Consider the following 23,049-nt stretch of genomic DNA (forward strand, 5'->3'; position numbering starts at 1 on the left):
CCAGTTGTGTGGTTCTTCGGAATAAGGATTTGGCTGTGCGGACGGACGGTTTTCCTAGAACGACACCCAAATACAGATCTACGAGGCCGAAACACCCCGTGCCTCCCTACCCCCAAGACAACTGCAGTGTAGGGTAGATTTCACTAGAGATCGAGGAACTTCTATACTCCATCTTCCTTGGTTCAGTGACTTTCAGGTTCGTGATTTCAACCTAGAGAGTCGGAACCCGTCGGAGACAGAGCTTGGTTTCTATTTAGCCTTAATTAGGATAATTGATATTTATCTCTCCTTCAATATTTGCGCTTTAGAGAAGTTTAGGTTCCTGTTTTCATAACGGTTGACATTCAGGTCAAAACATTGAGAAGCACTGATACAGCTCGAGGAATATCCCATCCAACTTGGATTGCGAAAGCCCTCGAAGGAGAGTGGCTCTCCTCGTTGTTGTGGAGTCAGCCCACAGCCCGGTCTCGAATAGCAGGCCGGAATCCATCAGACTAGGACTTGCATGAGGTGAACCCTCTCGAGATTATATAATTATCTTTGGCTTGACTCGAGAGTATATCGAGCCCATCAAAAACTAGTAGTGAGTAGAATCTGAGCATTGTTGGTCATTGCTGGAGAAGACGAATGAACCGGATTGATATATTGATCTTTCTACACCTGGATCTATAGATCTTTCTCCCCACGAAATATCAGAGAAATAATCCCCAAAACGCTGCAGCATGTTTAATGTCCAGGGGGGAAGATGTGGACCACAACCATACGTTCCAAGTTAATATTTCTACAGTACAATAGTTCTAATTAACTTAAACAACAAACTCAAGACCGTCCGTCTCCGAAGTCGATTCCGCTATCATTTAGAGAGCCACATATCCAACAATTGTATAGTTCTAGGCCATAAATCATGGGAAGGCGCGGCGTAGCAACCTCCCGGGCCACCATGACTACCCACCCAGCAACCACAATTGATCCTTTGGAGAGCTCGTTTTTTGTATAGTTGTTAAATAGTAGCTAAATAAAAAATAGTGTGACATTTAATATCTTGTGTACCAACCCCTTGCCTTTATAACAGCTCTATTCTCCTAGGCATGCTCTCAACTAGCTACCAAATAAATCATCAGGTAACAGTTCCCAGCAATGAATTAGACCTTCCTCCACGAGGGGCTTTAATACTTAAGGTGATCTAGTACCATATGCCAAATGGGGGTACTGTTGATGGTAAAGCTTCTTGAGGTGTACTCAAACATATTCAATGGGATGGAATAGGCAAGCCAGTCCTCCAGAACATCTACCCTATTCTCCTCCAACCAGAGTTGTAAGACTCCGGTTTTTTGTCACAGCAGGGAACCTAGTCATTCTCTCCTAGCTGTCTGGCGGGGTACATGGTCTCTGGGCGCCATCGGTGGTGATGAAAGATTTTGTGTTCAGGCGTTGCGACCTCGCGCCTTCCCATGACTTATGGCATGGCGCTGTACATATTCTTCCTATGAGTGTGAATTCACATGACAAGCTTGTTAATTACTTAATTGACCAACTGTAGAAGTACAGAGAGCCCTTAAATACCAATAATATGACATATCAAATATATCAACAACTTTCACATTAATACCCTAGGTCTCTATGGCAGAGGACCAAACTGGATGAAGCAATGTATCGAGTGATATCTGGTGATTAAGTCACACCAGATCCTATTCCATACCACCAGAAATAATTCTAGAGCTTCGAATCGCCAAAAATATATGTCCCAATATTAAGCTCCCAAATACCAGTAAGATGAAATCTTATAAACCATACCAGAGCTATTCGTAACTAGACCCCACATCAAACGCTTTGATACACCATACCATATGTTGAGGAATAATAGTGCGCCTAACATACAAGGCCAAGATCTTCGGACCTCGTTCCTCCCAAGGCGCAGTCCGTGATTATCAAACATGAGAAACTTCATGAAACTAGTATATTTCGACGTATCTTTTCCAACGCTTATAATTAAGCGAGGCTTGAAAGCTTGATATTCCCCCGTGTTGTAGTACCATAGCCCTGTCCTCCGTTTTTCCGCGAATGATTTTGGTAGAATTGCAATATCCAGCCCTCGAATTGGCAGTAAATCTGGATCCAGCAGATAAATTCAGGTTATGGTACTGCTTGCGGGATCCGCAGGAGAGTATCTTCGCATTTATCAAGTTACTATGACAAATCACGGATGCCAATGTTCCTCGATCTCGTAGACCGGGTCGAGTCATTATGTCTTCAATTGGAGAACGCCAATATATACAGTGGAGTCCCGATAGTAGCAACCTCGATAATAGCATATCCTCGATAGTAGCATATAGTTGGGCAATCCCAAACGGGTCGGTACGGGCAAAGTTGTTCTCGATACAAGCATATCCCCGATAGTGGCACACGAAAATCCGTTCCCGACCATATGCTATTATCGAGACTCCACTGTATATTGAATGGCATTTTTCCCCTTTGAAAGAAAATAGTTTTGCCAGGTAGCTAGCGGTGCTCTAAAGGCACTGTATTCCAGAACATTAAATATTATGCCCAGCAGAATGATCGTTTCATAATATGGATGGCGGGAGTATTAATTCTCCTGTGATTGGTGGATGATATTATGAAGTGCCACTGATAGTAATTTCATGATCAGTAGGTTGTATGTCACCAGCACACGTAGCGACGTAGCTGGTGGTTTTGAAGTAATCATGAAATATCTGCTCCGGTCCGCCGTTAGCGCGCCCTTATGAACTGTTCAACAAAACTCAGACAACTGCAAACGCGAAGTCACGTCTAAAGTTACTTCAATTCAACAAAACATAAGACGTACCCCTGAATTAACAGTGACTGTTCGCGATCGCTCGTGAGCTTATATTATAGGGCAGCCCAAACATCTGACATCAGCATGTGCAGATATTGCATTAACCTGACATGTGTACTTCTGTATACCAACTTGATCTCGACTTGTCGTATTGGTTCTAATTTTGCGGCTGAGAGGTAGTAAATTTGATTCTATGATCCGGTACCTATTCAAATATTAGTCCTTCGCTGGCGCGCCAGTTGTTGACGATCCGGTCTACTTTCACATGCCCGACCAGCTAGCTGGAACCTGTCTGACGCTGAAACAGATATGCATTAACCACTATCTTGGTGCGCCACGGTCACTTTTCGCACACTTTCATGCGGGCAGCAATATGCGGTCCACGAGCAAGCTGCTCAAGCTAGGGGGAGAGGGAAAAGAAAGGAACGAGCAGATCATCGAAGACATCTCAGCCTCGAAGCAGCCACTCAATGCATGATATCAACACGCGCATTAATGCAGTTAAGATAATCTCCTTCGACCCTTACTTCAGACATTACCCTCCCCATAATTAGGTTTTGCGCATGCCACCCGGTCGGGGAAGAACTGTTCGGACGTACGCAAACTGGTAGAGTAACCAGAGTACCATGCGGTCGAAAACCCGCCCCAGCGCGCTGGGCTTATGAGGCTCCAGTTCCAGATTACATATCTTAGGGCGCGCCCCCCCACACTTAATGATATCGGGGCGGACAAGAATACTCTATTGTGCATGCTGCTTCTGCGGCCCACGACGAGGTGTAGGATTCGATCGCCTGAAATACGCTAGAGACGTATACTGACCGTGGCCTTGTCTACCAGTGCATCGAGAATGTGTCTTTCGTAGTAAAATCTAGGCCTCCCAACCACTATCCCATAAATCGTCGAGACAATGCTGACACCTCTTTCACAAGGCCAAGACGTGGCTGGAGCCAATAGTTTCTGATAGTTTTATTAATCTCTTAGTCGATCCCGCTGGGGAGTTTTGTTTCACAAGAGGGGTGTCAGCGTTGACGGTTGATGGGATACCCCAATTTCAACTCATCCTGAAAATACCTATCGTATGTGAATGTGGGGTAAGCCCTGCGAGTGATATGTGGTGAATGAACCATCTAAATCTCGTCTCTCCCGCATTTGAATCGGCCTACCAATAAGCACTCTTCCTCCTACCGGAAATTCTATATGATATCATTTAATTGTCCCAGCCTATCACATCTTCACGAACGAGCGGGGTGGATCGAGCTGCGTCCCGGGCGGGGAGCTCCTCGTCACATGCGGCGCCCAAGAAAAAAATGCGGACATGCCCGGCGCTGTGGCGGTACGTCCTGCGGCATCCCGGCCAAGATTCTCGCCCGTAACACCATCGCAACCTCACGGGATTTGTTAAACATGATATATTGTATGCCGGGAGCGATTCTGTACAGTTCCTAGTACTGTGCCGTGTATTTGAGCCTGACGGCGATATGTATCCTTATATTTGAGGGTCCGCCAGCGCTTTTCGTACCATCCGGAAGTACATACGTGCTCTGCCGGGCAACTCAAGCTGGAAGCCAATGGTAAATTTAAAGTTACAATTGTCAGGTATGGTTTAGGCCAGTCCCCCCGGTTTCAAGTCCGGCAGTTTAAAACCCTGGATGTTTAAAGTCCGCGGTTTAAAATCCCGGATGTTTAAAGTCCCCCCGGCGTTTGGAGGGTCCGAAGACCGGGCAGGGCCAGGTCCCTTCCTAGTATGTACTCTTTAAAGTTGAACGAGGTCACGCCAGAAAGACCCGACAGGTCCAGCAATGTAGTCTAGTACCGCCCACCCGGGCTGTTCTATTAGGACACCCTACGAAATATCTCTGGGCCGGGATCCGATATTCTGATCTGGTCGATGTGTGACCACCGCATATATATATAGACGTGCTTTAAATTTGCCAACGTGCATCTTATATTGTGAATTCCACTGTACTCCTTGCAGAAAGAGTGGGGGCAATTTTGTGATCGATCATCAGCCTAAGCTCTAGTCCTCTCAGGATCAATACGAGTCTTGGAGACAAGTAGGTAAGGGAAACGCAGCTCATTTCCTGGACCCGCCTTATAGGCATATGTACCCTTATTATTTGACCAAGCCAATGCAGGTACACTCGGGTGTGGAATGTTACTTTCCTTCTACGTAGTTACCGCTGCAGGTTAATAATTCATGCGATCGGGTACGTTCCACGCATCTATTAAACTCATGAGTCTCGGGTCAGAGACGCTCGAGAGGGGGGAAATCTTGCTTCTTCCCCACGCGAGAACTTCAGGCCCTCTCAGTGGTCTCCCCCGAGTGGTCTTTTTTTTTTTTTTTTTTTGTGCAAGAACCAGGAAGCAGCCCGGAATCACGAAAATCTCAGACAATTTTCGAGGGGGCTACCAAGATTGTCAAAAGATTATGTGCAGTGGAGAACCCTGAGCACCCGTATTGGTCATGCATGGGCCAGTTTACTTTCTGGACATTCGAGCACAAAAATACAGTTGTAACTTAAGCTCCGCGTGTTTTTAATTTCCCCCCAGGATTCAACCGACTTGATATATATATACTTGAGCAACTAATACTGCTCGAATTTCCTCGCGGTCCCCAACGGACTGTTTTGGGAAATAAATGATTTGTCACGGCGGTAACGGATGTCAATACCACAATCTCCTTTATTTTTGTAAGGAATGATGACAGCGAACCCGAGGAAGAGTAGTGCCTTATCCTAACGATATATATACTATACCGTGTTCCGTTTTATAAACAAGGGCGGGTGAGATTATATGATCCAGATAATACGTAATCAAACCCCCGGCCATACGAGTTCAGCCACGGACCTCATAAAAGAAGTTCCGCACGTGACTAAGAATAGCCCAGAGAGAGTCGGCTATCTCTGAGAACCTTTTTTTATCACAAGTCACCATCCCTGTATGGAACTCGTACCAGTACTTGCGGGTTGTCAGCACTTGTTGTTCATGATTCTCACTGTATATAGTAGGTGTACCAGTATTACTAGATTAGTATCAAAACGAAATGAGCTCGGATTTCCTGTGGGATCATGAGACCATAATTAGGTCTTGTATGTATAAGGGGGTTCTAAATACTTCCTTTTTTTGCCTTGCTTGTGAAATAGATTCTGTCCGCGGACCACGGTTCTGATATCGTCTTTCTGTGGTTCTTTGGTTCCTTGTTTTTTTCTCCTACTTCTATCGGGTATGTGCAGCGTGGTGTTGCTCTCATGGTTATACGGTTATACAGGATATATACATGGATTCAAGCTCATGCTATTAGTTAGTAGTAGAGTACGCAACAGAAGATTGGTCATTTAGTGAGTCAGCGACTGGCATATTGAATTTTCCAGAAAAGGCCAATAAAAGATTTAAAACATGTTGAACATCCCACAAAGCAATCATTTGTTTGTCTGTGTAGTTAGCAAAAATCCAGGCCCAGGTGACCATTGCTATTGTCCCTGTACCCCGCGGGGGATTTCAGAGAGGTGGTTCGGGATCGGAAAAGTCAAATTATTGGACAATTGCACGTTGTGGCCTCGATACGCGACAACGCCAATTAATCCGTAGGGTACAGGCTTTCTCTGGTAACGGCTTCTGTATGCATCGCGCTAGGGGAACTCACCGACTCCATCCCTGCCTTGCATTCCTCATGCTCATGTTCGTCTAAAGCCTTGCTTGCTCCCCGCCGGATACGATTTGACATACCCGGGGTTATTTTCGGCACGCCGAAGGCCCTAAGGTCCTGTGCTAAGGTGGAAATCCGACAGGCTGATCATATTAACAGCGCGATATAGGGCCGGTTCTCGTACCGGTACTTTGACCTCAGGCTCTGAGCCCACTGTCTCCACTTCTCTCTGTTCCAGAAGATCATTCATTACAACTCCACACGAACCCTAAATATATAGCCGACATAAATTGAACTCTATTCTAACGTTAAATAACCTCTGTTGCTCATTTACGTAAAGCATCGACGAGGCCCTGCTGATCCTTCTCTTCTCAATAAGATTTGGCCAAGCTTTGGTCCAGGAGAAAACAAATTTTCTTATGCTGGGAACATCGTTATGTAGGTACATGTATGTACCGGCTGCATAGCCGGATCAAACGCCCTTACATCTGGTTTGCCAATTGTAATCCCGACCTGTCTGTAGGGGTTCTGTTCTCTCCATAGAGTCTGAAGAGGATTTTCCCTGAACAACGAGTTTCCTCTTCAGGCAAAGACTGTCCCGGCACACCGAGTTAACACATGTCACCATTTCTGGTAGGTAAGTTTTTAAAAAATGTATGTAGCGGGCTTCTGCTTGCTGCCCGTGCGCGTTTTTTGGGAGGCTATCCCCTTTACTCTCTCATTAAGGGTTCTCAGCAGAAAACGGTTTCGAGAAGAGTTCCGGTCTTAAACATTTGTAAAGCACCTCGTGATAGCGGAAACAGCGTTTTTCAAGTCTAGTGCCAAGTACACCCCCTATTAGAGTAGGTAGGTAGAATGAGTGAGTGAAACCTCCTGAAAAGAGGATCTGTGGCTGGAATTTGCCGCCGGTAATCTTTGCCCCACCAATCGTGCTAGAGATTTGGCTCATGCGCCACAAGTAGCATGCGGCAAGAATGATCGCCACTACGTTGATTGGACATCAAAGACTAAGGGGAAAGAGCTGCTGACCGCATCTGGGCTGGAGTCGCGTGGCACTGTGAATTAAAAACTGACTGCATCTGAGTGAGGCCAGGTTCCGTTGGGGGAGATAGACTTACGAGCTGGTACGGTTTGGTTTGGTACGGTTGCCTACGGGAGAGTCGGCCAGGTCTTTATTTGCGAAGAACCCTCATCCCTTCATCTTATATATGAAGAGACTAAGCATATCCGGGAGGTTCGAACCACGCGCCGGCGTTTCGGGGGTAAAGAATGACGTCGGATTGAACTTTCAAGCGCGGCTTTGCTGGGCCGGACACTCTATGGGAGAAGCTATGCACTTGGCCCCAGTGCAGGGAAGACGTTGGAAATGCTTAGCAACTTTACCATTATCTGTGATTTAAAATCGGGAATTCTGGGGCAAAGGATGAAGCACGGCTGCAGTTGCATGGTCATTCCGCTAGATGGTGGTGATAACATCGTATCCGCTGCTATGTATTCGGGAGCGGCTTTGGGGTGGGGGTTGGAAGTGACTTGGTGGTTTGTGGTTGTGGTTTGTTTGTGGACCTGGGGAATTGGGAGCGGGTATGCTCTACCGTTGTTACCACCTACTAACCATAGAAGGCCTCTCCTCGTATTTGTCTCAGGGCTCATTTCTCTGCTCACGCGCTGCGTGAAGCTGATCTGACTTCCCCTTTGCAAAGGGGCAAACTAATTTGTTTCGATGTCATTTTCAAGCAACGGTTTTTTGGTTGATGGAGACCACAGAGTGCACATATATGCACTTTGGTAAAGTAGATTCTGTTTCATGTACGCTTCAAACTCGGGTATTCCTAACATAATCAGAGGCGCTCTTGGTGGTAACAAAAGCAATTTAAACAAAGTGCGTGCTTTTATGACTTTGCTTGCTCTGGTTCGCCCGTGTCAACCTCACCAAGATGTTACTAGAACATCTTAAGACAGTATCACCATGCATCATCAGAGGCAAGAAAAAAACAGACCAGGTCTAGAAAAAGTAAAAAATGGAGTTAGAACCGATGTGTGCGCCAAATTGGGACTATGACCGATATCGCCAGTCTACATAATGCGGTATCTCTCATCCTAAAAGGCTTGCCCAGGTTTGTCTAAGAGCCTTAGCCGTGTGAACCATAGAAGGTCTCATTGTCTTATTTACCGGTGCAACATCTCCATTTTATGCTCCTCAGACCGACCCTTCTTTTATCCATCTTTCCATTCCCGCTACGGAGAAAGCAAAGAAAACCCATATTTCATGCTCTTTCCTGCATCTTAGGTTGTGTTTTCTTCACCCCGCTGTCTCCAGCCAACCTCAGTCGCTCGTTTTGACAAACCACCACTCTCGTTAAAAAAATCTCCGAAATCCACTTTTCCCCAGTCCAGAACCGAATAGACGGGAACTAGCAGGAATAGCAGTGGTAGCAGCGTGGTCACAAATAGCGGTGCACAGGAGTACACATACATTGAGGAACCTTGCATTTCCTTGGAAATTGAAGGAAGGATTCCCCCGCAACACTGCAGCACAAGTTAACTGTCACCTTCTCTCTCCACACTCATTGAAAAGAAGGTCTTGCGACTTTTCATTTCTTTCTTTCTTTTTTTTTAACTCTCTCCATTCCTTCGCAGTAGTAGTATCGTGCTACCACAACCTGTCATTACACAACACAGTATTGTCGGTTGTCACCTGCAGCACCTTTCAGTCTACTGCCTGCTCAACCAGTCACTCGTTTACTCAGATACCTTTACAGTTTGCATTGAGAATTTCGAAGCTTATCCATTCAATAAGAACTTTCTCTCTTCCTTCACTCTCGGATCATCACTCTCGTTATTTACACATCACTCATCTGAGATATTGATATTCGCAATCGCTAAAAATGATTGTACGAGTTGCAACTCTTTTTGGTGCAGCAGCATTCATGCTCGCACCCTTCCTTGTAGCAGGTAAGCCTCCCAACGTCTTAATCCTGCATTAATGGGTTGCTGCTGCTGCTGCTGCTGTTACTACTATCACTATTGCTTCGTCATTATGTCCGATACACTCTAACGTCTGATTAAAATTCTAGCCGACTGTGAATGTGGTTATTCTGTCAATAAAACCACCGATGAAACTTACGCTGTCTTCACTGATCTCCTCGAATCAGACTTTTTGACTCTCAGCAACATCACCGAGGACACTGATTGGGCCATTCAATCATGGAGTGTTGACAAGGAGGCTTCAAAGGGGCCATATGGGCGCATAACAGAGCCCAGGAATGTTGTCTCGAACCCAGCAAAATCTACAAATACTTCGGAGGGACTCAATGGAGATCAGGCCGGGTTGGAGCTGTATGTCAGGAAGCTTGGGGAGAATGAGGAACATGTCAGTGTTGCGGAGGTTGATTCAAGGAGGACTGATATGCGTTATGGAAGTTTCAGAGCGGGAATCAAGGCTACTGACATTTCTGGCACCTGTGGAGCTTTTTTCTGGTAAGATTTCCTTTGCTTATCCTTGAACCCGCTCTAACTCAACCCCTGCTCAGGTACCTCAATGATACCCAGGAGATTGATATGGAATTTCTCTCTGCGCAAATCAACGAGACTTCTTCTCCTGTTAACCTTGTACTTCACTCCGCTCTCACTGAGAGTCACGGGGGAGATGCAAAGGGCACTCCTACCTATAAAGTTATCCCACTTCCATTCAACTCGGCCGAGGAGGTGCACGAGTACCGCTTTGGTAAGTTTTGGTCACCTATAATATTGAGTATGGAGAGTTTGATGAGCTAACGTTATCCCATAGACTGGCAGCCTGGCAGTGTTAGTTTCTACGCCGATGGGAAGTGGATTGATACCATGAGGGACGCTAGATATGTCCCTCAGGCTGCTGGAAAGGTTATTCTCTCTCACTGGTCCAACGGAAACCCTCTTTGGTCTGGTGGTCCACCAGCCGTCGACGCAAAAATCACCATTCAATATGTTCAAGCATATTTTAACTCATCGGACCCTGCTCGTGCTCGTGACCATGCTACGCGTTGCAAAGATCCAAATGCTGCGAATGCGATTTGTGAAATCCCTGCTCTAACGGGTCCCCCAACACCTGGAAATGTCCATTTCTTCTCTCAAGCTGCGAGCGGGAACATGACAAACAACCAGACTGTGTATGCAAATGATAAGAAGGAGAGCTCTGCACCGAGGAAGAGCGCTGGAATCGTTACTGCGGTTTTAATCGCTGCTATGGTTGCTTGGGTTGTTTAATAGCTCATAGACCAATAATCACGGTTTAATGAGTTAAGAACCCGGGTTGTACATTTATGTTTCTTACTCTTAATACTGTGTGCGTCATGATTAAGGGAATTGAATGGGCACGCAGTTGCCGAGATGTGTATATTTTTCTTTCTTTCACTGTTCGGTTTGGGAAAACGGTGGTTTTTTCTTTTTCCTTTACCTTTTTTTCATTCCCCTTTACAATACCCCTTCCTATTTTGCCCTTGTTGATAGTCCGTTTCATTGCTCATTTTTCATATCTAGGATTGGGCTGTAGTTTTTACTCTCTAATGTTTTATGTTCCTTCCTATTTTGCTTCATATTTCACTCTTGTCAAATATCATTTCTCTCTACCCCCCCCCCCCCTTCGTGTCTTTACCTGGCGCATTCACTTACATCCTTTGATCATGTCTGTCACGAATTTTCCTTCATGTCTCATCAATTACACTACAGTCGCACCTCGCTATCTCGTAATTCGATATCTCGGATCTCTTGCTGTCTCGTACGAATTAGCGGGATAGGTACTGCCCTTCTTCACCAAAAACTATTTGCTGTCTCGTATATTTGCTATCTCGTAGGGGTTTGGCTTCCAGAATACGCTAACGACATAACGAGGTGCGACTGTACTGCTGTGTGGGGTATTTACAGGCCCTCATAATATCCCTTGCAGGATGAGCGATTTGCATGTACTTATTCGGTAGCGCATAGCAAAGACGCATGTAACCTGATGCAGACTTGACTGCAAGTCTCAAAAGGTCTAAAATGGATATGCTACACAACCTATGCCAAGTGATGTTCAAATACAGCACATATTGTTGGCCACTGCTACGTATGTAGGCATGACTAGCTCTAGTCGCGATCTGATGTCCTACACTACTCGTAGCTTCATGACGTTTCCGAACACGACTGCTATTGCATACCATGCAAAAAAGCGCCAAATCCACCTTTTTGTATGTCATGCAATATTGGTCGTGTTCGGAAACGCTATGAAGCTACGAGTAGGCCTCCGCGTGACCATCTCAACTGAAACCTGCACTTATCATCTACCACATGTGTGAGTAGGTACATGCTTAAGATCCAGAGTCTTGATTTAGAGCTCGCCTTGATTTAAGACACAACACAACCCGATTGTGTGAACTCGTCATTTAGGGGAAAAGGCATAAAAAAAATCTGGACAGCAACGGTGATGTACCCGGCACAGTTCCGGGGCGGCGGACATCGAGTGACAAGTGTCTGTGCCCGGGAAGCCCATACTCTAGAACGGAGTGGGCCGAGATGCGGGGTAGTTAAGCCTTGGTCTGCTGTATTAACCGCCAAGACTCGTGTTTTTATGGGAGAGTTATGCTGCGAGTGAGGGGTTGTGACGTTGCAACTGTGGTCCTACGAGCACAGTTTGTTGAGGTTAAGTTGGCCGACACTACCGATCGATCATTGTAGGAGACACCGATGATGACATGAAATCCCCCCACAAAAAAGAGAATGTATTCTTTCTCGGAAGCGGGCCAGCCCTATTGCTGACACATAGGAATCTGCGATGATTAGGCACTTTCTTATTTCATCTTTTTTTTTTTTTTTCCGTCGGGGACCTTTTTTGATTATTTCACCCCCACTACCGTTTCCCTTGTGGATGGTTGCTCATTGACCTTATCGGTGGAAGCGATTTTTGCTTTTTTCTCTCGGCAGGGGTAGTTTTTCTATATATGGACGGTTCGTGGCTTGCAGATCAGGATATTGTTGACTGTGGCTAGTAGGTACAAGCATCAAGGATCACTCGGGACAGCAACTACAGACTCTACTGCAGCTGCGTGCTTTGCAGAAAACAGGTATTCGCCTGAGTGACCACTTTCCACGAACAGCTCCGACCCTAATTTACATCCCCATAGAATGTGTAGGCAATTTGCAAATCTAAGACGATGTGTAGATTTGGAAGCTGCTGACAGGAAGGGATGTTTAGGATATAGTGCTCGTTCGTGTTATTGCTTGCCGAAATTCTACTTTCTCGCCGTGGCCATGGTGGTATATAATATCAGGAACGCCCCCGCCCCGTGTGATGAGTTGTAGATAGATATGCCGCCGGTAAAACATGTTTTTGCAAGAGATACAGTGGTTTGGTTTTGAAGTCTGGTGTGGCTGGCAGTGACACGCGCCGAACCGAATCGCAAATGGTACATAACTGTACTAAGCCCTCCGTGCGTATCAACATTCCTATCGACTGCGGGAGGGCTCGTCACGCCACCTAGTCGATCCATCGTATTAGCTTATTTTCCATGTTCTGAATTGATGGGTAGACACACTGAATATAGGCACTGTGACCCCTTAACTGTATCCCGGGAACCCGACAGACAATGCCATAACTGGTACGACAGTTACCGTTCGTAGAGGATAGATGGTATGAGTTATAGTGAATTTATAGAGTGGTATTATTTGCCTAATTGTGCTCCTAGAATTATCTCTGGGTTGTGGTTGGTCCAATATTTGGTAGGCATTCTTCATGGGTCGTGCCAGGTAAGCGTTAGCAGGTAGTAACACCGATCTAAAGGCACAAATCCTGTGTAGAACCCGTCTTGACTTTACTGGTACAACCAGTGAGCATGTGTAGGACTTATCAGCAAATGAACCGCAGATTGTTTACTAATCAAATAACTTGACCAAAGTCCAAAAATACAACCAGGCCGTGTATGTGCGACCGATAAAAGAGGTCGGTATCCTCCCAATTCTGTATTTAACCGCCGATGCAGTTAGTTTTTTTTTCTTTCATTATTTTGGTAGCGAATATAGATACTTGTATTTTGGATCTGATCTGATCTAATGTGCTTGCTGGCGGCTCAGATAATTCTGTGTGTACACATGTATACATAAGACGGTTGTGCGTTGGCGGACGAAAGGATCGATGACGCTGCGTTATTGTAACCACCAAACCACCAACGGGCGAGTATTTTTTTTCATTCTTTACTGCCTTCCTTTTTCTTCGAGATTTGAATTCTCTCATTGGTTACGGACATCCGGAGTTTTCGTCGTTTGGTTGAAAGTAACAAGGTAAGACATCCTCATAGCTGAGTCTGAGTAGGTACTCGTACTCAGGGTGGATGTTAATAGAGAAGTGGCTAAACACTGACTGGAATATAGACCTTATGCACGTTAACCAAGTCTTTAAGTCTCCAAGCCTTTAGACCCTGCATAATCCACGTGCATATTCCACCTCCAAGCCAAACTCGCAATCAAACATCCTTAGTTGGTAAATCTGGGCTACCAAGTACCTACGGGCTACAATGCCGTTTATTCATCTCAATGCCTGTGATAGTTCTTGGAACTGACGTGTAACATACGTACTCAGTCAGCTAAGACTTTGTAAGTAACGTAAGTAACGTAAGTGAGGAGTCTTCTATTCGCACGCACATCGTGTCACTCGACTAAAAAAGATTAGTCGGAACCTTCCGCCTTGGGGGGGGAAAGAGTCCTAAGTTGCACGCAGTAAGGTAATTTCGGCGACTCCGTTCGGATAGTGATATTCAGGGGGTATCATTAGTAGAGTAACTATGCAATGGTGGGCTTTCAGAACGACGCAGAATACCCGTTTCATGAGTTTTTTTTTTTTTTTTTTTTTTTGAGTAGCTGGCTATGCCAGGTATTACCGAATCAACGAAACTAGTTCTAAAGGGGCCAAGTCGCTGGTTGGCCGCTACAGAGCGGTCTGCGTTAGATTTCAGGTATCGAAATTTATTTAGGAACCTATTGTAAATATTAGAGACAATTTGACACTTTCTAGAGATTGTATGTAGGTTATGTAATTAGGGGGTATACAGGTATTTGGGTAACACTTATCACGTACTATATTGTCAGCGGTATTGATAATGATGATCGATGTATATGATGAGGATTTATCATAGACACTCGGGGAGAGCCTCCTTTATAATCTTCGCTTCTAGCCTCTCATTAGCGCTATTTCTAAAGCCACGTCTCCGCCACATCAACTGGCATACATGTACCTTTACTCCTCTCTGATGATGCCTCCCAATACCCGTACCTTATTCCCTGTCGTACTTCCGGATGCACTCTTACAACGGTCGAACTACACAAGTTAGATGTACGTATATAATGATGCTCTAGGTGACGCGTGAAGAGTGCAAGAGTGAAAAGATACTTATCCAGCATCGAAACGGTCCATTTGGGTTTAAAAAAACGCTATAACAAACAAAGTAGGCGAGCTACACGCTGCTGGTATTCGATGAGCGAGACTTGGAAGATGAGACTGTAATGTGCTGGACTTGTAAGTGACCGCTGGTTGATATTATATATATAGAGGATCTGACGCACTATAGGTGAACTATGCGCATGGGGAGTTTCTCCCCTGGTTGATATATAGAAAAATCAATCGAAGTCACCGCGCGCGGGGTTTCTGACTAATGTTAATATCTTACCTGGAGTCAAATTCTGGCACTTAGTTAGACACCAATTTCTGGATTTGTTGAAAGTTCAGTGCCGCTACTCTATGGTATGAGCATGGCCCGGCGCAGGGAAGCCCGAGGAGCTCGAGATGCAATAAGATTATCGCAAAGGTATCTGTCTTATCTTTGATACGAGTAGATGGTTTCATCAAAGACGTTGAAAATCTCCGGGGAACCTCAACACACGTATTTGTGAGGCAAAATTCGATAAACCGAGTACAAATCCTCACAACGATACATCTGATCTACCGGATCTATGGAATTAGAAAGGTCAGCCGATGACAGGCGAATTCCAACGTCTACAAATCATACCCCATCTCCTATCAGGATTCTTTCCAGAGCAGGTGCATGGCTGTTATCTTGGAACTGTAAAACTGTTCCTTCATAACCACCGCGAACTCCATAGAGCAAGCTTCTATTATATTGGTGCTGACTATGAGACCTAGGTCGTGTCATAGGTTGTTTATATCGGGTACTGGATGGTCGAGTACTATGCAGGGTATACACGAGCTTCATTGATCCAGAAAGATAGTTTTTAGACCTCTGGTGTGCTGTAGCTGGTGAGACAAAACTGATATATGGTCACTAGTGGGCTGAGTTGGATTGAATTTCGGATACCGCCTACAACAACTGTAGCGCTGAAGAATTGGGTTATTCTGAGAAAACAGAATATTTGAGCCTATTCAAGTGTTCCTGAGAACGGAAAAGCCTACCTAGTTCGTATTTCCTTTTTTATTCTTTCAGAAACCGACCGAGTGATAACTTATGATTATTAAAGGCTTTTTGTGCTACTCAGAGATTCGGGGAATTGGAAGGAATTTTTTTTTGAATAAGAGCCTGATCTACTCGAAGCAGCTTCTATACTGATCAGCCTCGTTTATACCTGAATATATGACTAAATAACAATGCCCTTTTCCGTAGGGAAAATGCTGGCTTTTGGTGTAAGTATAGGCTGGACTCCTCTCCCTGTTGAGAAATATTGAAACCAATCAATTGGGAGATCTTTACTATGATCCTATGTCCACTCACTGAGTCAGAGAGTATACTTGCCTTTAATCTATCGACAGGTGTGGTTTTTTTTACACTTCCAGAGACCTTGGGATTCTATATAAATCTGGGTTATTTTCTAACATAATTCCGCCTCTCATATTTAGAGAAAGAACACGAGTGAAAAGAGTTATCAGTGCTAGCCCCGGGGAAACCTCGGAAATATTTGAGAGCCCTTTTCAGGTGTGATTTACGGCCTAAGGAATTAATGTGTTTCTATATATTGGTCCATCTCCCCACTTTTCGCCGAGAACATGCTACAGTGAAAGCTTCCTATAAATGTATACCAAGTACTTTATTAAGGGCCGTATCGATTAAAATAGAAGCCCCCTCCGAATCATGTTTCCTTGTTCCTCAGAAATTTGTAGCTATGATGAGAATCCCCGCTCTATAGTACGAATTAGGAGCCGATAACTCCCCACTTCAAGTCTCTAGCATGGCCGCCTCAGATTCCTGTTATCTTTCTCTCTTCGATCCCTAGTGGAGCCTAGGTGGCCACGTGGGGTTTGGAGGGTGTAACCAAGGACAAGGTTTTGTTGGTCGACTCATTAATAATATATATGGTCAGTCTCAAGTCTTATCATTATCATGACCTAATCCTACGCTTTTTGTAAACCACTCCACTAAAGCACTCAATTTTAAAGTATTAACAAAAGAGATTAAGAAGAGATGCCCTTGCGATTTTAACCATATAACTTTCCACAAGCTGTCGCTATCGAGTAGGACGATATTTAGGGGGTCTAGTTATAACAAGTACTACTACAGTCTCTTTAATTAGAGTTATAGTCACTACTAAAATGATATATGAGATTACCACTAGACACTGTCGGTCAGAGGCCCCATTTCATCTCAAGTTATTTGAAAAATCCAACTATTATATTTATAACCCCATTGAATACCACAAGCATTAAAAAGAGCTAATACCTCCCCGTAAAACAAAAGAGATTTACTATCCCAAACGAATGTCCAAATAAAATGCGCCACCCCCACCGAACCACCTAAGTCCGCGTCTACGCGTACTCCTCTGAGATCTCTACCCCGCTTATCATCGTCCCCGTCACACTATCTATCTTCATCACTCTTTTCGTTACAATCCTACCCACAGGTGTATTGAACCTAAATACACCTAGGCTTTGCATTATCGTCGCAACTGAGCTATCTTTTTGAGACCAGAGGCTTAAGTTCCACCCTGATACTGATGTAGACTTTGTGCTTAGCGCAGTTGTATTGTGGATTGCTGAATTTTGCAATTAGTACTTGTGGTGCAGAGTTTGCATTGGTAATGGCTTCACTTACGGGGTAAGGATAGCTTTGACGGGCGACATCCTCCTTGAGCTCTGGAGTATTGATGGTACGCGGATGAGGTGTGGTGATGGCAGTGAACGCAGCCCATGATTAAGTGCGAGGGTTTATTTTTTAGAGTTATCAATTGGTGACGATGGTGCTTAGGTTTAGAGGCTTGTAGGTATGTTTGTGTGTGCGTGTTTGGAATTAATGATAATATTTACTGGTGTTTTATTTCTGGAGATAGAATGTGAAGAACTCTAGAACGGATGATGGAGGTTTTATGAAGGAATTCCAAGTGTTTATAATTTCTCCCACCATAAAATTCTGATATACTCATCAGAACCCCAGAATATCACAACCCAAGTAATGACCCCGCCAAGACCGGCCAGGCAAAGCTGCAAGGCGCGGCAACCAAGCAGAATTCGCACACATTTCATTAACTCCAGCCTACCCGCCAATAGCAGGGTGTACAGGTCAAGTTACACTTGCACTTGTGTCCAATACAGCGCACCGAGTGTGCAAGGCAAAATTTCACTCCCACTGCGCATTTTACATTAGCGTCTGGGTGCAGACGTCATTTGATGTGCACAGCGACGTGGTGAAGCCACCAATCAGATAGTGGGTTTTTTTCTCCGACCAATGAGGCACTACCTGGTGCCCGAGAATTAAGCTCCTGTTTGTACCTGCCGCGCCTATCGCGTCGCCATAGGTGCCGAACTTTGCGGGGGGCTCATATTCTACAGGTAGATACCCTGCTCTGGAGTATGGGAGAGACGGATACGGACCTTTTTCAGACAAATGCGGTAGTGGTTTGGCAGCTTGGCTGTTTCTCTATCAAAAGCTGATGATTTCTCTCATTTGGAGCCGCAGTTCGGGAAATTGCTTCCTCATAAACATAATCAACACTTCTAAGAGTACTGAATTCACTGCTAATCACCCCAGTTCCCTAAACCGGAAAATTCCCGGCAGCTTGATATTTTTTTCTTCAGCCCCTCGCTGCCACGATACAAGTTTGCTGTCGTCGTCCTCCCTTCCGGTATTAAGAATTAACCGCGCGAGAGTTTCATCAATCAGCACAGCCCACCTTTTCTGCGCGGCCTGCGCAGGCGGGCTGATTTGTAACTCGGATTGGGGAACCCAATTGGCTGCCTGGGTGAAACGGCCAGGAACAGTAAGTGGTGGGCCGATCGGAGAATTCTTCACTGTTTCATATTTTCATATATGGTTGGTGTATGTGCGTTGTACCTCCATACGGCACTCTCGGCGCTGCATGTGTAACAGAGGTCGAGCGAGTGATGACTGGTGATGCAGCCTTGTCATGGATGAAACAGTGGCGGCTGCGCTGCTTAGCAGACGACTCTTGGGCGATGTCCGTGGTTTGCAGTGACGCCTTTTACGTCACAGAACCAATGGGGATACAGGGTATACGGAACGGGCGAAATGTAATGACCGTTTACGCCTTTCTGGAATTCTGCCTACTTCCATCGACTTCGCCGTTTCATCGGGCCGAGAGCATGGCGCAACCCCAATGAAAGAAAGGCTGAGATATAACGGTATTGCAGGTCTTCCCATCTCATGATCATAGCCGATGGAATCGGATGGATTGCTGTTTCAGTCTGTCTGACAGGCTCTTTCTTCTATATAGGGGTTGCTGTTCTAGATCCGGGCTTGCGCTCATTCACGTGCGTGCTACGGCTAGCTGGATGCGATGGGTTTTTATTTACATCATTACCACCCCCCGCGCCTCGTAGTATCAGCTCGGGGACTAAACATTGGGCATGCGATAGTCAGCTCTAATTGTCGTGGGGAAAATGCTAAGTTTAGGGCTACGGATGGGAAGGGGGACTGTGGTGCTTACCTTGAAAAAACAATGTCTTCGTGGTAAACACCATACCAGTGTAGCTAATTTCAATTCATTCTATAAAGAAAAAGAGCTCTATTTGGCTTCTCTTTTACATACATATACCCGGGGGTGGTAGCTTACATACATTGGGAAGGATGCACGGGTCAGGCTTGGATCATGAAAGATCACTCGCACATGTCTTGTACGAAAATGTTGGATATTTGGCTTTTCAAACGATGTCGAACGGGTACGGGTGATCTACCATGTCGAGACCTGTCCTTTTATGTCGAAGACAGCTGTATAATACAGCTGTCAGATCCGTGACTACATAGCTACTATGTAGTTACATGTAGTTTCCTTGTCGAGATCAGAATCAAGTCACTTAACTGTCTCGTCCTCGTTCAACTTTTTCCAAAAAAAAAAAACCTCCCACAGGCTAGATATTAACTCGCGGCAAACAACGCAAGGACACGATTTGAGCCACACCCCAAAAAAGACAACTGTACTATATTATGGACACGCTAGCTAGAAGACCACTTAAGTAGAGAGCTACTAAGGATCTCCCCTTTAATAATATCATCAATCATACCCGTACTTAAAAGATACTCTTGCGGACAAGCCACCACGAGAAAGAAAACTCAGACACTCTCCTCTCCACCCTCAGCGAAAACCCGGGGACCAAGAGGTGGTTGTGCATCCTCCTTGTAAGGAAAAGAAATATTAGAGGGTGGCGGGAGGGGTAGAGGGGTAGAGGGGTATATGGAAGGGATTATGCAGGGAATGTTATTTATCGGGTGTCAGGTCTAATTGGGATATACGCCAAATACAGATATTGTGCTTTTCAGTATTTGGTGCGGATACACGAGACCGAAGTACTCTACATGCTCACTCAAAAGATCAAATAGAAAACACATATCTTTTTAACAATCAAATTACTTTTTTGCTGATATTTTACAGTCTCGCACACACAACTAATAAGGTACATACTCCCTCGGCCCCCTTAATTCCACAGCCTCGCCGTCCCATCCGCCCCCGCACTAAACAGCCAACACTCCCTACTATGCCACTCCACATCGAGTACACCTAAGCTCTTCTCCACCTTATGCCCCCTCAGCACCTTCAGCGGCACAATCAGCGCATTCTCCATGAGGTCACCATACACCCTCCCATGGAAGATCTGGATCTGCCCATCGTCACTCGCCGAGCAGAACAGCGGCAGTCCGCCCTGATGGTACTTCACGCCGCGGATCGCCTTCTGGTGATAGCGCATCGTCTTGTATGGCTTCGTTGACAGGTCCATATCATGCCACAGCAGCCGCTTGTCGTACGCGCCCACAATCAAGTTGTCGCCGCCTGGGTGGATATCGAAGCTTGATATCCACCTTGACCCCGGCTGTAGCGTCTTGAGCAGCTCCTGCTTCGCAAGGTCGTACACGCGGATGTAGCGCTGCGTGGCGACAAACAGGTGTGGCCGGAAGGGGTGGAACTCGACGCGCTGGATGATACCGCGCGACTTGCGGAAGGGCGACTGCGAGTTGTGTTTTGAGAGCTGGTGGATGGCCACGGCGCGGTTCTGGCCCTCAGGAGAGACGGTGGCGAAGTAGTCGCCGCGGCGGTGCCAGGAGATGTGTTTGACGGTGTGCTTGGTGGTGATGATGACGGCGATGCCGGAGTCTTGTTGGGTAGACGTGGGCTTGGTCCATTTTGCGGGGGGCTCCTTCTTGAGAGGGTCTTTCTTGACGATTTCGGCGTAGCCCCAGCCGGCGGAGAGGAGGTCTTTGGTGGCGCTTTCGGTCTCCGGGTCGAAGATGGGGGGGTGGATTAGGAAGACATCGTCGCCGCTGTCAAGGCCAGTTAGCAGACTGTATAGGACCAATATAATGAGGAAAGAGAATTGTACGTAGCAGCAGCAAGAACAGCAGCTTCCTTGCCTGGCCTCCACTTGACGACGTTCACGGCCTCTCCATCCTCGCCAACCTGTATCTTCCACACCTCTCTTCCAGTCAAGATCTCCCACACTCTGACTGTACCATCATCACCACCAGTCGCTAGCCATATTCCACTAGGATCGCAGGATAGCGTCCTCACCCTTCCTACATGTCCTCTGTACACTGTCGCCGTCGTTGTTGGGAACGGTCTCAGATCTTGTGGACTCGGCAGTTTTGGCAGCAAGCTCTCAGGGTCGATATTAAGCTTATTTCTCCTGACCCTAGGAGCAAGGTACAAGTCCAAACACCTCTCAAAGCGCTCCTTAATAAAACCATTAAACCCAGGCACCAACCTGAGCGCCGAGTGCGCTCTTGGCAGGTAGTCCTTTGGTCGGTCCTCAGGATCCATCTCCTCCCAGGCCTTGCGCTCCGCCTCGGTGGGCAGATACTCCTTTGGCGGGTTGTAACTCTCGTCGTGGGTCGGTGGCGGCAGCTTCGGCGCAGGGATGTGCATGATGTGGTCTGGGCGGGGCGGGAGCTCGTCGGCCCAAATGTCGTAGAACGAGGGCTTCTCGGGCTCTTTCGGCTTGTTAGGGACAATGCGGCCGTCGCGGATGGCCTTGACGATCTTCATGATGCGCTTGGCCTCATGCTTCGAGGGGACGAAACGGCGCTTGGGCTCCGGCGCGGCCGAGAGTGGCATTATCTCTGTTTTTGAGGTGAAGTACTCCACCGTAGGCTACCACAGTCGCACTTCATCAGCACCCAACACACACACACCACCGCCCGAGGACAGGACTCCATCACTGCTACTACTCACCTGGTACGGGTCATACCCCGCCGCATTCTCATCCATCTGTATCTTCCTGACCATCTCCAGCTCCTCATCCGTCAACTTCACGCCCAACCCCGTCTCCTTATCCGTCACGCCCGTCCAGCCCTTCGGCACCTCGATGCTCTCTAGTAGCGCATCTAGCGCCGCCCCCTTTGCCGGCCGCATGATCTTCTTCCCGTTGATGTCGTACCCCACGTGCGGATACTCGTCGTAGAAGTCAAGCGGTATGTTCCCAATCGTGTTGGCCCCGTCCGCGCCAGCGTCTGTGTCGTCACTGTCATACACGGGGTCGATCTCGGGGTACATATACCGCTCGTTGCCCGCAGAGTCGATCGCAATCATGCGCTGGGCCGCGAACTTGTCCCCGCCGGCGAGCGTTAGGTCACTGAGCTTTTCGCCGGCCGCGGCCGTCCAGGCGTCGTCTTTCTCTTTCTCGTCCTCATCCTCGTCTTCTGAATCGGACTCTTCGTCCTCGTCGCCTTCGTCCGGCTCGTCTTCAGACTCCTCGCTGCTGCCCTCGCCGGAGCTGTCGTAGTCGCTCTCCTCGTCCTCCTCCTCCTCTGCTTCGTCCTCACTGCCGGAGAGTGCGCCGTCGAGAAGACCGACCTGGAAGTCGTCCTCCGAGATGTCGGAGTGCTCATGGTCCTCGCTCGGCGGCGGGAGACGTCTTTTTTTTGAGGTTACGGGGGCCATTGTGAGTCAATTGCAGGTTTTTGATGGTGGTGGAGGTATGGGTTTATTTGAGAGGACTGGGGAAAAAAAGTTTGGGAAGAGGCTCTTTGCTAGTCAAAATCTGATAAGATTAGATCCGATTGCTGACTGACATGGGTTGGACTGCCAGTTTAAGGAGGTGGGGCTGCGAGATAAGATAAGACCCAATTAGATTTAGATGCGACCAGCTCACCTTACTCGATCGCGGTGCAGAAATCCAGCCAGCAAATCATTGGCT

At 46.6% G+C, this 23,049-nt stretch overlaps 2 protein-coding genes across 2 annotated transcripts; one reads left to right on the forward strand and one right to left on the reverse strand.

The window, feature by feature from the left end:
* Positions 1-9,349: 9,349 nt before the first annotated feature.
* On the forward strand, positions 9,350-10,706 carry LAJ45_09712 (uncharacterized protein; the record flags this gene model as incomplete). The annotated part of the gene is made up of 4 exons (XM_046119252.1): positions 9,350-9,416; positions 9,539-9,941; positions 9,995-10,188; positions 10,252-10,706. The coding sequence occupies 4 exons, from the start codon at positions 9,350-9,352 to the stop codon at positions 10,704-10,706; spliced, it is 1,119 nt and encodes a 372-aa protein (XP_045967574.1).
* Positions 10,707-20,337: 9,631 nt separating this feature from the next.
* LAJ45_09713 (uncharacterized protein) lies at positions 20,338-22,793 on the reverse strand (the record flags this gene model as incomplete). Its single annotated transcript, XM_046119253.1, has 3 exons — positions 20,338-21,178; positions 21,238-22,004; positions 22,086-22,793. 3 exons carry the CDS (start codon positions 22,791-22,793, stop codon positions 20,338-20,340), a joined length of 2,316 nt encoding a protein of 771 aa, XP_045967575.1.
* Positions 22,794-23,049: the final 256 nt, after the last annotated feature.

This window comes from Morchella importuna (assembly GCF_003444635.1).
Source record: "Morchella importuna strain M04M26 chromosome Unknown Morimp01GS038, whole genome shotgun sequence".
Classification (NCBI taxonomy): domain Eukaryota; kingdom Fungi; phylum Ascomycota; class Pezizomycetes; order Pezizales; family Morchellaceae; genus Morchella; species Morchella importuna.